This window comes from Protopterus annectens, chromosome 4.part0 (assembly GCF_019279795.1).
Source record: "Protopterus annectens isolate FY-2018-M chromosome 4.part0, PAN1.0, whole genome shotgun sequence".
Lineage (NCBI taxonomy): Eukaryota > Metazoa > Chordata > Ceratodontiformes > Protopteridae > Protopterus > Protopterus annectens.
In genome coordinates this window covers 122,037,246-122,060,484 of record NC_056733.1, presented here as the reverse complement: position 1 = coordinate 122,060,484, position 23,239 = coordinate 122,037,246, and the positions used below count along the sequence as shown (strand labels likewise).

Sequence of the window (23,239 nt, the reverse complement as noted above, 5' to 3'; positions counted from 1 at the left end):
AGTGTCTGGGGCCAGGCTAGATTCCAAGAAGGCATCATCTACAATGTCCAGAACAGGAGGGATAGCTAAAGGCCTGTGTTGAGGGAGGAGTAAGAATTCCCTAAGCCTCTTTTTGGAGTCAGAGTAATCCTGGCTTTCCCAGCAGAAATGCTCCCTAAGAGAGTGCAAGGTTTCACCAAAAGAAAAATCTTCTGGAGGGGAAGCAGAGGGAATGGAATCCTCAGCATCAGAATCCTCATAGGTGGATAAGGGCAAATCCTGGTAATCCGAAGAAACAGAAATTTCAGAATTCTGATCAGAAGAATCAGAAGGAAAATCAGTTCTAGGTCTCTTAGAGGGGGAAGGCTGGCTTCGCCTAATTAAAGTAATAAGGCCTTCAGCCATTCTAAGCATTTGTTTTTTAGGCATATGGGCCTGACCATGTGGTTTGGACATTGGTTTTCTAGCCGTGGGTTGAGTTTTAGGCCTTGATGAAGAAGATGGCATCGGTTTGAAATGCAAATCTGTAGGCCTGAATGCATCCTCAGAAGCCGGTGTCTGCACAGCGGCTCCAGACCCATCCAAGGTAGAGACATCCACAGGTTCCATAGTCGAAGAAGCATCTTGCGGCATACCGGACTCCGAATGGGTCTCAGTAGAGGCCTGCGAATTTGAAGTGGCGGGTATCAGGGGCTGCGAAAGCACGTCATTAAGTACCGGTGAATTGGCGACTAGCTTAATGGAAGCATCGTCAGCAGTTTTGGACCTATGTGGTATCTGTCTTTATCTCTACTTTTTTCGGAATGTCGGTAGTTGGATGGCTTACCGAAGCCATTTCTGGATAGTTATACTGAGTAACAAAATAATTTACTGCAAAAATAGACCAACGACGAATAGTTCAGGGGTTGAATAAAACAAAAAACCAACAGCGAGGGACGTTGTGGTCTGGGCCTAAGCAAGGAATGCAGTACGAATGAAAATCTTTATGCGGTATTTGCTTTCCACAGGTAATACAATTGTTAACTTTTACTGACATCGGTTAAGAGCAAGAAAAAGGATCCCCAATGGGGTATTTAGCTTTTTTTTGAAGACTTCGGTTCTGAAACTCGAAAACGAAAATTTCAGGAGCAGGCCGACCGGCACTTGCGAACTGATTCTGCTTCGGGCACTGCGCAGCAAGAAAGACTGATGCAATGGCATCGGCTGCATGTTTTATACCCCTGATGACCTGACGTCATGGAAGAAGAGACAGCATCCGACACAGGAATCCAAGACTTCAATATTCAGGCCAGCTGAGGGCTACCTGTAGGCAGATAACCCAAATGTAATGACTGGAACAGTGAAACACGAAGAACATCTTGCTACAGCTATGTTTTTAGTTCTGAGTTATTACTTCTCAGAATCTCATTGCACTTTGAACTAATAAACATACTGCACCTCTTATGAATGACTTGTATGACCGCAGTAAAACAGATATGATAATGTCACACCAACACATTCTTCAGCAAAACTACAAACTGAAAATCTGAGTGATGTGGGTAGTTCAAGTCCCCCACACCCACATAAAAGGGACAACCCCCTTACTTATTTTAACTCCTCTGGAGTAAGGAGTTGGGTTTTGCAAAATGGCTAAGTTATTTACCTCACAAACACAAAGTACAAAGTTTGATTCTCACCTTTGAGGGAAAGTAAGCTTAAAATGTCCCATAAGGGCAGCTAGCCAATACTTGTCTATGAACAAGGTTTCAGTGAAATAGGTTGCTACTGAAGAAATACACAGTAAAAGATTTCTGAGCTGTTAACAGATTTCCTGAAAATCAGACAAGTTTCAGGTGCATTTTTAACATTGCTATCTTTCTTGTTGCTGATTTTTTTCTACTGTTTTTACGTTTTACTTAGACTATCTGTAGAGAGAATTCCTGGTAACTTACTTTAGTTAACAAGTCAAAGATGTGAGACACCTGAAGCCTATTCAACAAGAGGAGACGCTTTATCAAGATTACATTTATGATAGTAACCAGTAGTAATGTGTTACTGGTCTTCCATTTGAAAACAAAGCTTCCAATGACAACTGATGCTCTTATGTAAATAATGCAAAGAATGTAAGAAAGGACTAAGATCTCTAAGCTGGGAAGGAGGTTAAAAAAAAAGACAAACTGCCAGCTTACACAGTAGAGTCTTTTGGGGGCAATATGTATATAGATGACTGTCTATGTTTACTCTCATTTTTTTATAGTGCAGAAGCTTCTTTTATTTTCAGAGGAGATGAGCGAACATGTAACCTCTTGCCTGGAAAGCAAGTACTGTCTGTATGAAATATTAAGAGTTCATGAGATCTGTCCATGTTGAATATTTTTTGTCTTATGAAGATGTGCTTCAGGAATGCACCTTAATGTTTTTTAGAATCTGCATCTCATGCTGCCATGTCTTCCTGGGTTAGCTGAAGACCAGGAATGTCTTCTGTACTGTGGGTAAGTTGAGCAACCAAAATTTCTTCTGTTCTGTGTATAAGCTGAGGACCAGCAATTTTTTCTGTTCTGTGCCTCCTGAAAGGAATTAAAATGCCTTCTCTTGATCCGTTTGGGCTTTTTATTATTTTTCACCTGCAAGAGATGAAAAAAAAAATCAGTCTTACAGACCCTAGCTTGAATATGCTCAAAATATAGATACAGCAAAGGGGGAAATTCACCACATCCAGCAAGACCAACTGACCAGGAGTTTATTAAACCAACCACATTTCTGTAGTCTATATGAATGTCTCCTTGCCTGCAGATCTTTCTCCTTCGCTTCACCTACCTCCCTCACTGATTCTACCTTCCTCATCCTGGTTTGATCTGCATGCCACCTTTTAGTTTTATGCATTCTCCAACTCTTCCTTGCTATGCAGTCCTCTCTGAATTTCACATGCACTTTTCCTGCTCTCCTAGTGTTTCTCCTTTACCAGCTCTCTGTTTTGCTATAGTTCTCAACCCTTTCTCTACAAAAGTCTCCCCCCAGACTTAACACAGCACAGCACATTCTATCAGGGAACTGTGACTCTTGCCAGCTTAAGACTATTTTCCCCAGTCAGTTCAGATTTTTAACTTGTAAGCAAGTTCATGCATCAGAGTCCCAGTTAACATAGCAACTTCAATGCCATGGTGTTTCCAGTCTTCCCCCAGCATTTAATGGGTCCAAATAATGGTATGCCGCTATCTGCAAAAATAAATAAGTGACAATGACACTGCTCCCAACAACAGTAAATTATCTAAGGAAATTTCTATCATGTAAATGACTCCTAATTCAGCAATAGGAGAATATTCACAATATTTAGCAATTATACTATTTTAACATTTATAAAGTACAGTTGTGTAGCATCTTACCATAACCGTAATTGTCCTTCTGTGCACTGTTGCAGTATTCTTTACAATAGGGATGCCCTGCCCAGGGCAGCACAATGTCCAGCCAATATACCAAAGCCTTTAGGTTGTAATGGGTACATCACACATATGCTCCATGTGCATGTCATAGGATATAAAGGTGACATCCGGACGTACCATCCTTAGAACTGAAAAAGCCCCAGTAGGAACGACAGTCTAAGGATACTAGTAGGTTTGAAGTATATCCAGAAGGAAAAAGGATCAGGGGGAGGAAGGAGGGAGTGAATACTGCAACAGTGAATAAAAGAACATTTACTGTCATGGTAAGACTTTACACAAATGCACTATATCCTTCCATACCACTGTTGCAATATTCTTTACAATAGGGAGAGTACAAAAGCTCAGGAAGAGGATTAGGAGGAGAAAGGGCCAGCAAAGCCCTCAAGAAAGCCATGAAGAATGGCCCTGGCAAAACCAGCTCTAGCCCTAGAAAGCACATCCAACTTATAGTGCTTGGTAAAAGTATACACAGAAGTTCAGGTAGTTGTCTCAAGAATAGAATTAGTATCCAAACCCTTGAAAAAAACACCAGAACAGGATACAGCCCTAGTATAATGAGACTTAACAGAAGAAGGAAGGCTTTTCCCATGAAAGGAATAACAAAAAGAAATGGCTTTAGATAACCAAGAAGAAATGATCTGCTTGGAAACTGCCAAACCTAAAGACCTAAGATGAAAGGAAACAAAAAGCTGCTCAGATTTACAAATGGCTTTAGTTTTATCTAAACAATATCTGAGTTGTCTATGCAAATCTAAGGTGTGAAGAACCTTCTCACTAGCAGACTGTGGTGAAGGGAAAAATGGACAAATAAATAAACTGACTAAGAAACAAGTCATTAACCACCTTGAGCATAAAAGAAGGATTAGTATGAACAGACACCCTGTCCTTATGAAAAACCCAAAACGGATGTATAGCCATAAGGGCTTGCAGCTCAGACACCCATCTGGCAGAGGTAAGAGCCAAAAGAAGAATAGTCTTCCAAAAACAATGTTGTAAGAAAGCTGAAGCAGCAGGCTCAAAAGCAGCCTGAGTCAACTTTTCCAAAACAAAATTATGGTCCCAGGAAGGAGGAACAGGCTTCCTAGGAGGCCTAATGTGAATGACTCCTTTAAAAACTGTTTGTCCTAAAATCTAAAGGCCAAAGGGGAATAATCAAAGGCAGACAAGCAGAAATAGCTGACAGGTTGGCTTTAACAGAAGAATATGCCAACCCAGCATTGAGCAATTCACACAAATACAGAAGCAAAGAAACATCCACAGTAAGTGGATCTAGGTTAAGAGAAAGACACCAGACAGAAAATCTCTGCCATTTAGACAAATAAGATTTTCTATTAGTGGGTTTCCTGGCCTCCTGAGGGACCCGAAGCACATCCTTAGGGGAAAAAAAAAGTGTCTAAAGGGAATCAAAACCTCATCACCCACAGTCAAAGAGTGGGCAGGTGGGGATGAATGAGAGACCCCTTAGGCTTGTGTGAGGTAACTTGTGATGACTGCCTTTGGCTAAATGCAGAAGAAGAGGGAACCAATGCTATCTGGGCCAAAATGGAGTCACCAGCAAGATTTTGGGGGTATCCTGTTCTATCATGAACAGAACCTTCGGAATGAGAGGAAGGCATAAAGAAACATCCACTTCCAAGAGAAAGAGATGGCATCCACCTTCCAGGCCAGAGGTCGTGGGACTCTGGTGCAAAAGAGAGGAAGTTGCCTGTTCAGAACAGAGACAAAGAGATCTACATGAGGAGTACCCAACTGGTGGACAATGTCCAGAAACACATCCCTTATAAACCATCCAGTCATTGACAGTTAACAACGTTTACAACTATAGTTGTTTCAATCGTGTCTGTGATATAAATTGTAACTAAAGTGATAGCATTTTGCATGTTTTTCATTTATATAAATGTAAGATTGCCTTTGTCATATGTGTAAATTTAATAAAGATGTTTGGAAAAAAAATCAATGAGAATTCCAAAAAAAATAAAAAAAATGTCCAGAAACACATCCCTCTGAAGCATCCACTCATGGGACTGTGTTATGGACCTGCTCAGAGAATCTAATATTATGTTCTGATTTGAGGGAATATAAACTGCCTTGAAGTGTCACCTGATACTGGGTAGCTAGATTCCAAACCTGAACATTTAGCTTGCAAAGGAGACAAGACCTTGTCCCCCTTTGCTTGTTGATATACCACATCACTGTGGTATTGTCTGTGACAATTCTGAGGGGCCCTGGAATGGAAAAGACAATGAAAAGCCTGAAGAGCCAGAAGAAGGGATCCCATCTCTTTGACAATGATGTAGTGTTTCTCTTGTTGAAGAGATCAAAGGTCCTGCACTTTCAGAGGACTGAAGGAGGCCCCCCATCCCATGTCAGAGGCATCTGTGAAGAGTTCTTGAGAGGGGACTGGAGGTTGAACAGGAAGCCCTGGGTTGAGAGACAACTACTGAATCCACCACTGTAGTTCTATCTTGAGATATGGAAGAGGAGGGACTAGAAAATCTGAAGGATGAGAATGTTAAAGCCAGACTGACTATGCAAACCACTGGAGGTTTCTCATGTGAAACTTGGCAAGAGGAAGCATACGAATGGTGGAAGCCATGTAATCGTGAGCCATGAACAACTCTCTGGCTGTAACTGATGCCAGAGGAAGAAGGGATTGAAAGAAACCAATCAAGAGTTAAAGCCTTAGGACAAGGCAACAATGCCAGTATTTGAACAGTGTGGAGCTTGCACCCTAGAAAAACATGATCCTGAGAAGGAATCAGGAATGATATTTGGAAATTTACATACACCCCAGGTTTTGCAGAAGACAAACAGCAAAGTGTGGATGCCGAAATAAAATCTCTGGAGATGAGACCTGAATTAGAAGGTCATCCAGGTAAGGAAAGATCTTTATTCCTCTCAATCTGCAGAAAGCAATCACAGGAGCATGACATTTTGTGAAGATCCTTGGAGTAGTACAGAGGGCAAAGCAGAGAACTGAAAATGCCAGAAAGCAATAGAGAAATGTAAAAACTTCCTAAAAAGGGAATAAATAGGACTATGTAGATACACATCCTTGAGATCCAGGAAAACTAGAAAAGCCTGAGGAAGTATAAAATGAAATAAGGTTTGAAGGGGTAGCATCTGAAAGTAGGGAACCTTCAAAAAAGGTATTTAGCAGAGATGGATCCAGAATGGGACTCCAGGTGCCTTCTTCCCTGGGTACCAAGATCATTCTGGAGTAAAATCCCTTCCCATTCTGAAAAGATGGAAATTCTTGAATAGTTCCCTGCGACAACAGACCCTGAAGTACCTCTGGAAAAAAGAGCAGTTGTTCCTGAGGAGGCTGAGGAATGCCCAAAAAGGGGGGTGGGGAGAAATTTCCAAACTATGTAATACCCCTGGTAAATTATGGAAAGAACCTAGGAGTCTTGAGTGATCTTCAACCAAATAGGAAGGGACAGGAAAACATGAAAAGAGAGAGAGAGAGATAAATGTAACTGAGAAGAGCAGGGCAAGGATAGTCAGACAGCACTTGGTTTGTCTGGAAAAGAAGGTTTCTGAGCTGAAGAGGTTTGGTTAGCCTTAGCAGGAAGAGCCCTTCTACCACCCTTTTTGACCTTGGTGAGAGGGAAAGATGGCCTATGAACAAAAACAGGCTTGTTATGGTAATTTCTCTGAAAACTGGGAACAGGTAAAACAAAAATATGTTTCAGATCCTGTAAAGCTTTACCCTTTTCCTGGAGGGATTTAACTCAGCAGCAGCACCAAACAGATTATCCAGAGGAGCATCCGTCAACTTAACCTTGATATTATCTGGCAAAGGTTGAAGCCGAAGCCAGGAATATCTTCTCAATACAGACCCACAGGCAGTAGCATCAGCTGCATTTAATGGAATGGCGAGCAACCTGAAAATACATCATTTGTAAAGAAAGAGCTGAAGTCTTCTCCTCAGAGTCAGAAAGATCTAAAATAACCTGACAGGCCTGAGAGAGAAGAGCCAAGATATATCTAGTCGTATGTGTCTGACGGTTCACAGCTCTAAAGGCCAGGGTAGCAGAAATATACACTTTCTTACTCAACTTCTCCATAGCTCTGCTGCCCTTGTCAGAGGCAACCGACACCACAGAAGGGTTAGCAGGGTAACACTTATAAAGAAACTTGCAATCATCAAACACCTTATAAATCCTATCCGTTTTTTGGGGAGCAGGGAGCTGGGAATCAGGAGCCTGAGATGCAGTGGAAAAGGCATCCAGCAAGGCAGCAAGAACAAGAGGGACAACAGAGGGCCTAGGAGATTCCATTTGCAGAAGCTCATAGTACCTCTTCTGAACATAAGACGCCTGAGCACAATCCCATTTTAAAAAGTCCATCACTCAGGAAATTGTCACCAAACAAATCTCCTCAAAAAGAGATTCAGGGCTAATAGACGCCTCTTTCTCAGAATCATAATCTAAGGAAGACGGTATCTGTGAAATATAAGTCAAGGATTTTTCAACAGAAGCTGCATCTTGCTCCCCAAACCTCTTAAGAAGGATAGAAAACCAAAAAGGAGCAGGAACAGAAACCCCTTGAAGAGGCTTCAGAGCCATAAGGGCATTAAACATGCAGGAGTGAAATTTGCCATTCACTCTGAGGATCTTTAGAAGCAGGACAATATGCTTGTTTTTTTTGCTTCTTTTTAAGGGGACACCAGCCTTAAAGATCTTATGAGGGGTCTAACCCTTGATGACATTCAATTAGTGTACTCAGTATCTCTTCCCATAACAAAATCTGAGGAACACCCCTAGGCCCTTTGGTAATTATCAGCCGCAGTTCCCCCTGACATCCGAGGTGGATGTCTGCAAGGCCTCCATGGATGTGCATGAAGCTGGATCCATGCCGGTCTCTGAAGTGGTTGTGGCAGAGTAATCCAAAATAGAAACCAGGTGGCCCCCCGGGCTTTCACTAGCCTCAATAAAGACACTAGCAGAGGCAGTACAGCTAAAAAATCTGACCAAGCTTTCTTGGTCTTCTTCCTTGCAGATGGCTGTTTCTTGGGCGGGGAAAATCCTTCCATAGTGTCTTTAGCCAACAGCTTAACATGTTGATTTTTTAATAGCTAAGGAAGAAAGCAGACTATGCAACATCTTGGGAACAAAAGCTTGGCAAACTGCACAAGATGTATGGTCATGGGAAACACCTAAGCAAAATAAACACCGCACATGACGATCTTTATGAGGAATCTGTCTCCCACACTAGCATTTCCCCTTTCTGGATGGCATGAAACCAACAACAAACAAGTCAAAAAATCAAAAAGAATAACAACCCCCCCCCCCAATGTGGCACTTACCTGAAAGCGGCTTGGTAACCAGGAGACGAACAAGCATTCAGACCTATGATCAAAGATGGTGCTCGGAATGGTGGCAAAGAAGTTCTGAGGATGGTACGTCTGGTCATCACTTTTATGCCCTATGCCAACCAGGGGGAGCATATATGTGACATATGGCATACCCGTAACAATCTAAAGGCTAAGGTATACTGACAGGAAGTCGGGCTGCCCCAGGCAGGGGATTCCTATTGTAAAGAACACTGCAAAAGTGGTATAGAAGAACATCTTATAGTTCTTTCCCTTGAATGGAAATAATCTTTCACAACAGAGCTCAATACATGAAAATTCTTCTAATTTTATTTTAGTTTGCTCCTCAATATTTTAACATGCAGCACAATTCTTCTCTTGCACTCCCTACTGCTGAAAAAAAAAAAACATCCCTCAAACCCCAACAAAGAACTACTTTACAACGCCACTGTGCCTTCATGTGCATCATCCACATGATTACTTCCCCGCTGAAACTTTGCCTGAGGACAGTCACTCCTTTACCAGTCCTGTTTTTACATTCTGCCAAGTGTTACTGTACATGACTTAATTCACTTCTGTTGTGTGTGTATGCAGTGTTACCAGACTCTGATCTCATGGATATGTAGTATTACAAATGTAGACATATACTCTCAGTCCCTCTGCCTCCTCTGGAGCTTATGTTTATGTGAACATTCCAAGTACACCTAGGAACCTGCTTTTCAAATGAAGACACTATTGACATAGGAGCTCCACAAGGTTCCATCCTTGGTCCATTATTATTTTCCCTGTTCTTCAATAATATAACCAATACCTGCCAGACCTCAACTTGGTCCTTTACTATATAGATGTATGGACTATTTGAATCATGTAAGAGCAAATTGACCCATGAACAGAAATTAGAAGTTATGTACTCACCATAACGTTCCATCTGAGTAGGTGTATTCATTTGTCTGCAACCTGTGGGTTATGGATCCGATATCGGATCCGAACCGGCATGGTTTACCAGCTATGGATCCGAGCTCTCAGCTCCTCCCCTCACCCATAATGCCCTGCTCTCCCTACATGACCTCAGATCGAGTTTGCCAACAGCAAGAACACCCTGAGAAGGGTAACACTTCATATGCAGGAAACTGAAAAGGCCAGGGGGATAGGAGGGCGGGATGGTTGCAGACAAATGAATACACCTACTCAGATGGAACGTTATGGTGAGTACATAACTTCTAAATCTGAAGTAGGAGATTCATTTGTCTGCAACCTGTGGGACAGAGTCCCCAGCTACCGGAGTCTTGGGCGGCCATCATGGAAGGATATTCCGGAGCACCGCGGAGCCAAAGGATGCTCTACCCCTAGATGTAAGATCCAACTTGTAGTGGGAAATAAAGGTATGAGATGAAGCCCAAGTGGCTGCAGCACAAATATCATCTAGAGGAATCCTAGCCTTAAAGGCGGCCGAGGTAGAGACTGACCGGGTTGAATGGGCATGTACACCCTCAGGTGCGGGCCTTCCCGAAGCTTGATAAGCCAATAAGATACATTGTGAAATCCAGCGAGATAATGATACTTTAGAAATTGGCTTGCCCAAATTAAATTTAGCAAAGGAAATGAACAACTGGTCGGATTGCCTATGACCAGCCGTCCTATTTAGATAAAATCTAAGTTGCCTGTGAACATCTAAGGAATGAAGCTTGTATTCACCTTTGTTTTGATATTTAGGGAAGAAAACAGGGAGGTTAATGGATTGATTAATGTTTGCTTCAGAAGCTACCTTAGGAAGAAAGGACGGGTTGGTCCTGAGGTAAACGCGGTCCGGATGAAAGACCAAGTAAGGAGGTTTAGCTGATAATGCTTGCAGCTCTGAGACTCTCTTGGCCGAAGTAATGGCTACTAAAAAGGCGGTCTTGAAAGATAAGAATTTCAGATCTACCGTAGCAGCCGGTTCGAAGGGGGGGGTGGTCAAGGCCTGGAGGACTAAAGAAAGGTCCCAAGGAGGAACCACTTGCTTTACAGGGGGCCTGAGAAGGAAAGTACCTTTTAGGAAAATCTTACACAATTTGGCAGACATCAGTGGACTGGAGTCATGACCAATATGATAATGAGAAATTGCCGCAAGTTGTACTTTGACCGTGGAACTGCTGGCACCATTATTAAAAAGAGTGGTTAAGAAGTCAAGCAGAGGAACTGTGAAGGGGTTTAGGCCTTGCCGCTCCGCCCACAAGGAGAACCGTTTCCACTTACTGCGGTAGACTTTCCTAGTGGATGGCTTATGAGCTGCCACCAGGATGGCCTTAACAGGGGACGAAATACCGATCAGGAGTGGAACTGGAGCAGCCAAGCGGTCAGCTTCAGGTTGTCCAGATTCGGGGGAGATAAGTGGGATGGGTGAGATATCAGATCCGGAATGGGATCTAGAATCCAAGGAGGATTCACTGAGTGAGACCTTAGGAAAGGGAACCAGATCTGTCGAGGCCAAAATGGAGCAATGAGAATCATTCTGCACCCCAACCGAGAGGCTTTCTGAAGAACTTGGAGCATCAGAGGCAAGGGGGGATAAGCATAAAGAAGACCGGGTGGCCAAGCATGCACCAGAGCGTCTCTTGGGGCACCTCCGGGAGGAGGTATTAGAGCGAAAAAACTGTCGCACTTGGTGTTTGAGGGAGATGCAAAAAGATCGCAACAAGGAGTTCCCCACTGTGCGAAGATGCGTTCCGCTACCTGAGTATTGAGAGACCACTCGTAAGGGGTGAGAATGGTGCGACTGAGTTTGTCCGCCAAGATGTTGGACCGACCCGGAATATGCGTTGCTATGAGAAAGCGGTTGGTGGAGATTGCCCATTCCCACACTCTCATGGCTTCTCGACAAAGAGGGTAAGACCTGGTTCCTCCCTGTTTGTTGATATACCAGACAACAGACATGTTGTCCGATTGAATCACAATTGTTCCCAAGGGAAGAAAGGCCTGAAGTGCTAGCAACGCTAAGAGCACTGCTCTCATCTCTAGAACATTGATATGCAGTGAGGTCTCTGAATCGTTCCACGTGCCTTGGACCGTCCGCCTGCAAAATGCCCCCACCCGAGGCGGAGGCGTCCGTGGTCACCGTGGCGAGAGCGGGTGAGGCACAAAGGGCGGCCTCCGTGGAGATCTGGAGCGTGTAGCCACCACAGAAGGGACCGCCTGCAAGCCTTGCTGATCGCAATGGGATGATGCATAGGAAGAGCAAGATACGACCACTGAACTAGGAGTGTCCATTGAAGGATGCGCATATTGAACCTGGCGAGAGGAAGAAGCGCTATCGCTGCCGCCATGGACCCTAGGGCCCTCAGGACCAACTCCGCCGGAACTGAGCTTGAGTGGAGAATGGCCCGCACCTGGAGCTGCAGGTTTTGAACTCTGTCCGCAGTGAGGAAGGCTCTCAATCTCCTCGTGTCTAACCTGGCACCTATAAAATCTATGAACTGTGTGGGTGCTAGGTTGGATTTTTTTGTGTTTATCGTGATGCCCAGACGGGGAGCAAGATGGAGAAAGGAGTCTCGCGCCAAGAGAAGTAGATGCCTTGTTGGGGCGGTGAGAAGCCAGTCGTCCAGGTAGGGAAAGACCTGCACCCCCTGAAGCCTCAGGTGGGCCGCTACCACTGCTAATACTATGGTGAACACCCTGGGGGCTGTGGTGAGACCAAAGGGAAGGACCCGGAATTGGTAGTGACTGGCTCCCAGCCGGAAGCGGAGAAACCTCCTGGAGCGCCTGTCCATGAGTATATGGTAGTATGCATCCTTGAGGCCTATGGAGCACATCCAGTGGTTTTCTCCCAGAAGGGGGAGAATAGACTGCAATGTAACCATTCGGAATTTCTCCTTGGGAACTGCCAGGTTCAAGAGAGAAAGGTCTAAAATTGGTCTTAGATCCCCCGTCTTTTTTGGCACTAAAAAGAACCTGGAGTAGAACCCTGATCCGATCTGGTCTGGGGGGACGGGCTGGATGGCTCTTTTCTTTAGCAGATGGCCAATTTCTGCCAAAGCGGCCTCCCACTGACCGGGTGGAACGTCGGGGAGGGACTTCAATTTTGGCAAGTGACGAAAAGGTATACGGTATCCTCTGGATATGATCTGGAGGACACAGCGGTCTGATGTTATGGACTCCCATGCCGCTAGGTGCTCGAACGCCCCGACTGCCTCCAGAGTGGAGCAGCCGGGCAACCCTTCAGGGCTGCTGCGCGGGCCGGTCAGAGAAAGGTTCTCTGGACCCGAAGTTCCTGGGAGCCCCTCTGCCCCTAGGGCGGCGTCCTCCCTGTCCTCCTCTGCCACGGAAGGAATGGTTGTCCGGAGCAGGCTGGGATTGCTGCGACTTCCGGAACCACATCTTCTTCTGACCCTTTTGGTTCCTAGAATAGGGCCTCTGGGGTACAGAGAAGCGGATTCCGACGGCAGACAGCGTCTTCCCGTCCTTCTCGCTCTGGGTCAAAGTGTCACGAACAGTCTTGCCAAAGAGGGCAGAACCATCGAAAGTGGCGTTCGCAAATGACGCCTTTAAGGGCTCCGTGAAATCGCAATGACGGAGCCAGGCCTGACGTCTGGTAACTAGGCCTGCCCCTGCAGCTCTAGCGGCACCTTCCGTAGCATGGGACAGTAGCCGCATAGAGGTATTAGTGACGGACCTGAGAGTGGCCATACGGGTGGAGTGCAGCACTTTGTCCTCCTCCGACATGGACTCTGGGGGGGATGCAGCGTATTCTTTTATAAGATCGCGCTGCATCCTAATCACATGTGCCAGGTAGTTCAGCGCCCTCACTGAGAAGGTCGCTGAACTAAACATCCGCTTCCCCAAGCGGTCCATCATCCGAGACTCCTTGCTCGGGGGATGGACTGAGGGACTCTCCTGAGCAAGTTCCTCTTGGTGGCAGCCGCCAACATGGCATCTACCGGAGGCCCCTTACTCCAATGGGCACGGTCAGCCGGGGACTGAGAATACGGTCGAGCGTTTATGGGATTGGCTCCACGGTGTCCGGTTCCTTCCACGCGCTGGTGGTAATGAGGTCCACCAGGGGGTCGGCAGGAGGGGACACCCAAGAGGTAGACGGGCCCGCTTCAAATGCCTCCAAGAACACGGACTCGTCCGAGGAAGACTTGGGGCAGACCACCCCCTGATGCGGAGCATTTTCATCATGACTCCAGATCAGACATCCTTAGGGGTGATCTTGGGAGCCTTCCCCTTCCTCCAAGTCCGTGTCTTCTGTGAGAGACTCGGGAGTCAATGTGCCTCCTTTGCACGTATGTTTGCGGGAACATCCTCCGGGGCTGTCAGAGGACTCCTGCAAACAGCGACCTGTTCCAAGGGAACAGCTTGGGGCAAAGGAGCGGGCTGTCCCAAGGGCCGGATGGTGGAAGCCTGACCCAGTACAGATGGAGCGCGGGACGGAGCCGGCAAGTGCCGGGGGTCCGGAGACCCTCAACAGGGCCCTCTCCACTACATCAAACGCCGAAGGGGAGCCGACCTCGACCAATGGAGCCGACAATCGGCTCCACCTCGGATCCGAGGAGTGGATCGGAGCCGGCGCCGAAGCGCTTGGATCCGAAGGGACAGTGCGCTCCGACACAGACGGCGCCGAAGGAGCACTGATCCCCCCCGGATCCGAAGCTCGGATCCAGGCTCCGAGAGGTCAGATCCGAAGCACTCGAGGGCAGGGTCGGATCCGAAGTACAAAGTACTATCGGCACCGACCCACCCCCGGCTGCTCGGCTCAACTGCTCCGAACCCGGTAGTGGGTCGGAGAAGGAGCAATTGGCTTAAAGAAGGGTCGAGCTCCCCAGAGGGGAGGCAAGAGCACTCCCATCTGCATCTGGGCCTGGATGAACCTTCTCATCATCCGGTCCAGATCCGCGTCTGACAAGCTATAGGTCGATCTCGAAGAGGCTACCGAGGTAGGCCTTGAGTGCCTCCTGGATAGCCTCGACGAAGATCGGGTCTCCTCCTCCTCAAGTCCCGGTGAAAAGCACACAGGTGACCGGAGCCGAGGAGGGGGAGAACCAGCAGACAAGGAGGCCGGAGGAGAAGCCCGCTTGGCAGGCGGGGCCGAAACAGAGTTCTCGGCTCGCCGCTTATGGTGCTTCTCCCTCCGGTCCTTCTTTCTAGCTTCCCTCTCCTCCAAACCACTACAGGGAGGTTGAGTCCCAGGAGGAGGAGGGGGAGCCAGAGAGGAGGTAACCGTTGAAACGGCTCCCCCCGTAGGAGCGGAGGCTGGAGCCGAATCCGGGGGCAAAAGTCCCGCTAAGACAAGCTTGGACCTCCGCTCCTTCAATGCCCTGGGGTTGAACCCTGCACAAATGGAACATCCAGAAGTGAGGTGTTCAACCCCAAGGCATCGAACGCACCGAGTGTGGCCATCAGCAGGGGAAAGCTTATGGCCACACTCGGAGCACTTAGAGAAAACAGCTTTGGGTTGATCAGACATCCCAAAAAGCTAAAAAGTTACTTAAACTAAAGTTAGAAAAGTAAAAGTAACTAAACACACACACAGGCCCAAACACACACTACGCTACCAGTGAGGGGAGGGAAATTAAGGAAAATAATATTAAAACACTAAACAAGTATAACTATGTAAAAGGGAAACCTAAACTTTCACTCAACTTTCACAAAAAAATTTAAATTTTAACAGTATAAAAACTTGAAAAATTCACTTAGCTGAAGAGCTCAAGAACACTAATCTGGTCACCAGCGAGGCAAACTAGATCTGAGGTCATGTAGGGAGAGCAGGGCATTATGGGTGAGGGGAGGAGCTGAGAGCTCGGATCCATAGCTGGTAAACCATGCCAGTTCGCATCCGATATCGGATCCATAACCCACAGGTTGCAGACAAATGAATCTCCTACTTCAGATCTACAATCTAACTTTTCAGATTTATGGCACTGGACAAATAAAAATACCCTCCTAATAAATCCCACTGAAATCTATCATCATACTTGGCACCCCACAAAACCTCCTCAAATATAATTATTTCTGATACAGACAGCAACCCACTACCACTAGTAACAGAACCAAACCGTCTAGCTATCACCTTGGAAACCACTCTTTCATTGGCCAGGCATACTGACAAAATTACTAGCAAAACACTCCGCCAACTAAAACTATGGGATAGAATTTCATACCTCCTCATCCCTACAGCCCGTCATATATTAGCTAAAATGTGCTTGACCCTAAAATCATAGGTTCATAGGTGGGTGCTAGGCTATCTGCCCGAAGGCATTTATAAGCCTAGCCAGAATGTTTTGGCTTTCGCCACCCCCTTAGATTAGTTCCCTGTGCCTCTGTCCAGCAGAGCCACTGAAGTGATCCCCAAGGAAAATTTTCTGTTTCCCATCCACTTTTCAAGGTTTCTTTTGAAGAGTGTTAGCGAGGAGCTCTGCCTAATGTAGATTGGGATCTTGTTCCAAAGCATGGGAAGTCTCTGGGACAGGAATCTATCCCTCCAGCACATCCTATTTATTGTTGTGGTGAGGTTTAGATCCCTAGCGCGTGTGGCACGAGAGGATAAGGTTTTATTTAGGTGGAGCATGTCCATCAATTCTGGGTTGGACATGGCCTTGTATGTCAGGCAGGGATCACCTCTGAGTAGGCGGTATGCAACTGAGTACAACTGGAGTTTCTTCAGTCGAGCTGCATAAGGCATCTGTTTGAGGCCATTGATCCTCTTGGTGAGGTACTTCTGTGGTCTTTCCAGCTGTTGCAGGTGTCTTGTAAGGTACATCCCAAATGGGGCATTGTACTCTAAAATGGGTCTGATGAGTAGAGGAGCACAATGACCTCTTTTGATCTGGATGCGAACCCTTTTGTGATTAGGTGGACCATGTAGAAGGATTTTCTAACCACTTTGGCAATGTGATTATCAAAGGTGAGATTACAATCTACTTGGGTGCCCAGATCCCTTATTACGTCTTCCGTATTTAGGGGACTACCACCTATGTGGCAGTTTGTGGGTACTTTGTTTTTTCAAAAGGGGATGACTATGCACTTTTTGGCATTTAGCTTGAGGCCATGATTTTGACACCAGGTATCCGTCTCAGTGAGTCCCTTTTGGAGCATATCTGTGTCAGCCGGAGAGTCAATTATAGCCCCTAGTTTGCAGTTGTCTGCAAACATGGTCAGCCTTACTCCTCCTGTGCTTGCCTGTACCTCTGAGAAGTATATGCTGAACAGGAGGGGTCCTAGGACTGAGCCCTGGGGAACGCCACTTGTAACAGGTTTAGAGTCGGACCTAGCTCCCGCAACTCTCACCATGTGGGTTCTGTCTGTCAGCCAGTTTGCAACCCATCTTGTGATGTAGGGGTTTATGTTTAGGCTGGTGAACTTGTCTATAATACCAGAATGGGGAATGGTGTCGAAGGCCTTTGCGAGGTCTAGGTAGGCTGTGTGTACCACCTTTCCCTCATCTATAGCCTTGGTAACTGTCTCAAAGAAGTCCACTAGGTTTAGGAGGCATGATCTGTCCTTAAAGCCAAACTGGGTAGGGTCCAGTGTTTGGAGGTTCCCAATGTCTCTGTTAATAAGTTCCATGATGATGCGCTCCACAGCCTTGCAGACTAAGCTAGTCAGGCTTATAGGGCAATAGTTCCCGGGGACTGTTGTGGCTCCAGCTTTATGCAGCAGAATAACCATTGCTGTGCGCCACTCTATGGGTATGTAGCCTGTGGAAAAGCTGAGTTTGAACAGTGTGTTTAGGTGAGGGGTTAGTTCGTCTTTGAGCTTGTGTAGGACGCAGCCTGGGATACTGTCCGGTCCCACTGATGCTGTGTTTTTGGCTTTGGAGAAGGCTGTTTTAACCTGAGTGTCTGTGATTTCAGGGACTCTACATTCTTCTGGTATGGTTATGAGCCCTTTTGGGGGTGAGAAGGGGGTGACGTTTGCGCTGAACCTGTCTGCCAGGATGTTGGCGATATCGGTCGGCTCAGTGTATTTTGTGCCATTCTGCACTAACTCCAAGCAGATCTGAGCATTGCCACTTAGATTCTTGACATAGCTAAAGAATGCCTTGTGGTTATATCTTTGGAGTCCTTGGCAATTTCTCTTTCAAAGCTCGCCTTGGGTGATTTTATGAGGGATCGTAGTTTCTTGTGGATACTGATCAGGGATGTCTTCCCTTCTTGGGATTTTACTCTTTCCTGTACTAGTCACCTCCTTCTATTGTATAGCTTGTTTATGGCAGGAGTCCACCAGACTGGTTTCCTTTTCTTGGAGGAGTGAGTCTTGGTTTTGCTTGGGATGGCACAATCCATGCATTCTTGTACCTGCCCCTAGAATGCATTAGTAAAGGATTTCGCAGCTTGGACAGTGTTATCTTTCAGCATGAGGGCTTTGAAACTAACCACCTCGGTCTGAACCCTGAGATACTCCACTTGTCTGGAGCTGGATTTGGAGTCGGCTACTTTTACAGTGTGGGTTCTATCAGTAAGCCAGTTGGCAACCCATTGGGTGATGTAGGAATTAATGCCCAGCTTAGTAAGTTTATCTATGATTCCAGAGTGGGGGATGGTGTCAAAGGCCTTGGTGAGGTCTAGATAGGCTGTGTGGACCACCTTACCCTTGCCCATGGCTCTGGAGACTGATTCGAAGAAGTCAATCAGGTTCAGGAGACCAGATCGGCCCTTCACGAACCCAAACTGGGTGGGGTCCAGTGTTTGAAGGTTGCCAATGTCTTTGTTTATAAGTTCCATGATAATACGCTCCATGGCCTTGCAGATAAGGCTCGTTAGACTGATGGGACGGTAGTTTCCAGGATCCAAGGTGGATCCCCCCCCTTGTGGAGTGGGATAACTGTAGCTCTGTGCCACTCAGTGGGCATGAAACCTGAGGTGAGGCTATGATTAAACATGACACTTCGGTGAGGTGCCAGTTCATACTGTAGTTCATGTAGTACACAGCCCGAGATGTCATCTGGTCCCATGGATGCTGTATTCTTAGCTTTGGAGAGTGCGTTTTTTTACCTGTGTGGCCATTATTACCGGAATTTGGCAATCTTCCGGTATTGAGATGGGCTGTTTAGGGGGTGAGAGGGGGGGTGAAGTTGGCACTGAATCGATCTGCCAGGATATTGGCAATATCCTTGGGATCAGTATATTTAATACCATTCTGTTTTAGCTCGGAGCAGATTTCAGCATTGCCATTTAGATTCTTGACATAGTTATAGAATGCCTTTTGGCTGTCTTTGGAATCTTTGGCAACTTTATTTTCATAACTAGCTTTGGAGGATTTTATGAGGGATCTCAGTTTCTTACTGAGGCTGGTAAGGGAGTTTTTTTGCATCCTAGGATTTTCCTTTTTCTGCAACAGTTTCTTCCTTTTGTTGTAAAGTTTGTTTAAGGCAGGGGACCACCAGATTGGCTTCCTGTTTTTTGGAGGAGAGCATCTTGGTTCTATTTGGGATGGCACAATTCATACATGAGTGGATGTGCTCGTACAGTGCCTTAGTGTAGGATTCAGCAGTCGAACTTTCTGTTCCTGTCTGCATGGGTGTCATGACATTTGTCACTTCTGACTTGAGTAGCATGATGTTGGCTTTGGAGAAGTTTTTTATGGAGGTTTCCTTACTGGGGGGTGGGGGTGGGATGTGGATGTTAAGGGTGATTAGCTTATGGTCAGACCTAACGAGGGGGTGACCATAGGTGTGGAGCATTGATTTCCCATGTTGGTAATGACCAGGTCTACGATATTGGAGACCCTGGTGGGACTATGGATTAGTTGATCCAGGACATTGGAATTTATGAATTCCAAGAACTGTTGGGCAAAGGTGTTGGTACACAAGTAGTTTTCCCAGTTAATGGCAGGGTAGTTAAAATCACCCAGTATTAGGGTGTTTGGTTCTATCTTAATATTTTCCAGTATATTTAGAAAGGTGTAGTGAGAATCTTGGGGCATGGTGGGGGATCTGTAGCAAGCTAAAATTTGGATTGCAGTCTTACCTAGTGTTAGTTGCACCAGTAGAATTTAAGAAATATTGTTTTGGGCAACTAGCCTGGTGGTGTGAATATTCTTGGTGAATATGGACACTCCTCCACCTTTAGTGTTTCGGTCCTGGTTTGGTGGCCGAAAAGTGTGGTAAGAGTTGTGGCCTGGTACTGCAGGGGTGCTCTCTGGAGCATTGAACCAAGTCTCAATTACTGCACATATATCAATGTTCTCCATTTTTAGAAGTGCCTCGAGAGAGTGCATTTTGAGGTTTAGACTTCTAGCATTGAGCAGCATTACCTTCAGATTTTGCATGCTTGTACCTGTTACGGTGGTGGTTTTGTCCTTTGAACTTTGCCTAAAAAAGGCACTACATGGGTGGCAAGAGCCTTAGCCAGTAACCTCAATCCCAGGGGCGACAGGTGCAGACCATCTCTGGCAAAGCTTTGTGGTCTGTCGATCATGTCATCCTAGGCAGACAGATACTGGATCCCCTTTGAATGACACCAGAAGCTGAGCCAATTGTTGAAGTCAATCATTTTGTCCTTATATTGTGGTATCATACTGGGCGAAGGCAGGATGCTACTCAGGGCTAAGGTCATACCTGCCTGGGCCACATGATCCGAGAGCTCTTCCATGTCTCTTTTCATGTAGTCCAGGGGGTACATCTCAAGTCATTCACTCCAACATGGACAATGACATAGTCATATTTGTACTTGTTGTGGAGTGACTTGAGTGCATGCGTTATGTGGCAGATCCTGGCGCCCGACAGACAGCTGACTGTAATTTTCTCCTTGTTCAACCTGGTGAGTGGGACATCAGTGTACCGGACTATAGTCACTTATGACTGAAGTGTTAGGTACGTTGTCTTGCCTTAGGGGCTGTTGCTGGGTGGCACACTGGTATTGTGAGCTATGTGACACTTTGGTTGTGATTGGTGTTTGTTTGCATTTCAGCTTCAGAGGTCCTTGTTGCTTGGGCAGGTTTCAGTTAAGGGCCTCCGCATATGTGGATTTAGTGTTGCTATATGTGGGTGTTGGTGGTGTGAGTTTGGAAGGGCTATGTGTTGATTGAGGTGTAGTGTGGGTGTTAACCTTCTCCTCTTGACTGTCTAGCACAATCTTGGGTGGAGAGAGCTTTGTTTCCAGTTTGGCTATGTAAGTGCATCTCTCACAGGTTGTATTGTTGGGTGGTAGGAGGAGAGGGTTGTCTGTGTACATGAGGCAATTGCTGCATTGCCCCAGTATGCCCAGATTCACCAGGTGGACAGGAGAAATCACCAGAAGCTCACCCTTGGACATGCCTGGTTTGGTGCTTTTTTTTTTTTTTGTAAAGTACAGGGGCTGTTTTCCCTTACCTTAGCAAGGTACTTTGTAATTATATGCTGTTTAGTGCCTACAATTAATTTCTCCTCATTAAAAAGGAGAGTTGAGTGCTTGTATCAGTTTAAGGCTTCCTAGTGCTTTCCAGCAGGTATTAGAGCAAGTGCTAGTCACATGGATGCTTAAAGGTAAGATGAAAAAAATGCACACTGCAGTGTGCACTAGAGAAGTTAGATGTGAAAGTAGGTAACTTAAGTTTTACCTGTTTAAAAAGTTAAGGTTTAGTGGAGAGTTACTATTTTTAAAACAGCAAGATGGATTGAAAGGGGTGGGTACTTTTGTATTCTGGTACAATTGAATACAGTACGATGGCCAATGAATTTAAATAATTGAAGGGGAGTGATTTCAAAAATGATAACTTTGTGATTACTCACACAAGCCAGTCAAAGCAGTGAGGAAATGAGATATATGGTCAAATTAACATAAGAGGCAGGCAACTAGAAATACAGTGGCATTTAACAAGACAACTGTAACTGGGTGGGAAAAAAATTAAATTTCTGCCTGACTCAGAGAGACAGAGCTGTGGTCTCTTTTGAAGTTTTAATATGCAGTTAAAGCAGAATGCAAGTAAAACACACGGTAAAGAAAACAAACCACAGTATTCAAAATATATAAAAGGCAATAAAGTAATACAAAATACAACAAATAAAAGCAAACTAACATTTCCTTCACAGCAAAGTGTAGCAGAGTCTGGATGAGCCTTTCTGGTAAAGCTCTGAAATGTTTTAATTTTACCCCTTAAATAGAAGGTTAAGTTCCTAGCTCCACCCCCTCAGTTCACAAATGATTAACCTTAAGTGACCTCTTCTATCTTATGAATGAGTCCTTAATTGATCAGTTCTAATTTCTGCCTGACTCAGAAGAGACAGAGCTGTGGTCTCTTTTGAAGTTTTAATATGCACTTAAAGCAGAATGCAAATAAAACACAAGGTAAAGAAAACAAACCACAGTATTCAAAATATAAAAAGGCAATAAAGTAATACAAAATACAACAAATAAAAGCAAACTAACCTTTCCTTCACAGCAAAGTGTAGCAGAGTCTGGATGAGCCTTTCTGGTAAAGCCTAGTACTAACCTATGAACATGTCTGGAACCGTGCAGCTGCAGATGAGAGGCAGCAAATTACTTAGAAATAAAACTAAAAGAACAAATGTTTAAGGACACCAAGGGCTCTTGCTTTCATGACAATGGCTGGTCCTTGCAGCTCTTGCTGTAGTCATATCTTTCTTGAGAAGATAATACTTGTAACAAATGACCACTGGTTGAATGCCTACCTTAACTGTATATACTGTAAATATCACTTGCATTTATAACTGTAAAAGTATCATCTCTACTTTTGTTACTATACTATGTATAACTCTGTGTTTCATTTAGTCTATGTATAATCTTCTGTTTGTGTCTTACACCATGGTGCCTGGATTGTGGGTGGAAAGGGTCTGATGAGCAGTCTACTTACCTAGTTATATAACTGGGAAAAAAATCAAACAAATAAATATACTGGGGACAAAAAATTACCAAACATCTAAAATCATACCTTTCCTCACATTAAAGGTACTCTCATCCCTTCCCAATATTTTCATCTCATTCCTTTATAAGCAGCATATGGCTATAATGTTTAGTGTTGCCGTCTTAGTCTAAGAAACATATGTGACTGCTGCTGTGTCAGACTGGACCAACCCTGCTTTCCACTTACTATAGAAGACAGCTGTATTACAGAACACTATATATTCAATTGCCATTAACATCACTGTAAATGCCATACCTTTGTCCACTAGTGATATATGCTCCCCCCATGTCAGCTGGAAAAGAATTAGTCTTCCCAAAAGAGCAAACAAACTGCTTTAATTAGCTGCTTTTTTTTGAAAATGTATTCAGGGTGGAGTTTTTCTAAAACCTGAATTGCAGCCAATTTTCTCAGCATCGTACAAAACTTGAAACTACTCTACTACGTAACTTTACCCAACATAAATCTAATTTGCTTGTCTCTATTTTACCAGAACTATGGCACAATTCCCTACTGCAATTAACAGGTGAGGTGCTCTTCGGTATATAACTTATACCAAGGTCTGTGAACCATTTAAACCCTAATTATTCTAAAGCTGTGGTTTCACAAGCAGCTTTTCTTTTGAGTATCACTAATACATGGGACTCTGAACAATAATTCATGGCATGCTATCTAGCAAAATGCCATCTGGTCTTTGAATATGGGTGAC

General features: G+C 45.2%; 1 protein-coding gene across 1 annotated transcript in view; it reads right to left on the bottom strand.

The window, feature by feature from the left end:
- Nucleotides 1–1,950: 1,950 nt before the first annotated feature.
- LOC122800225 (ubiquitin carboxyl-terminal hydrolase 36-like) overlaps nt 1,951–23,239 on the bottom strand; it is a 1,786,736-nt gene continuing 1,765,447 nt past the window's right edge. Inside the window, exon 19 of the mRNA XM_044069718.1 lies at nt 1,951–2,582. Within this exon, the coding sequence (XP_043925653.1) occupies nt 2,379–2,582 (204 nt within the window). The 3' untranslated portion in view covers nt 1,951–2,378. The remainder of the gene's footprint in view (nt 2,583–23,239) is intronic.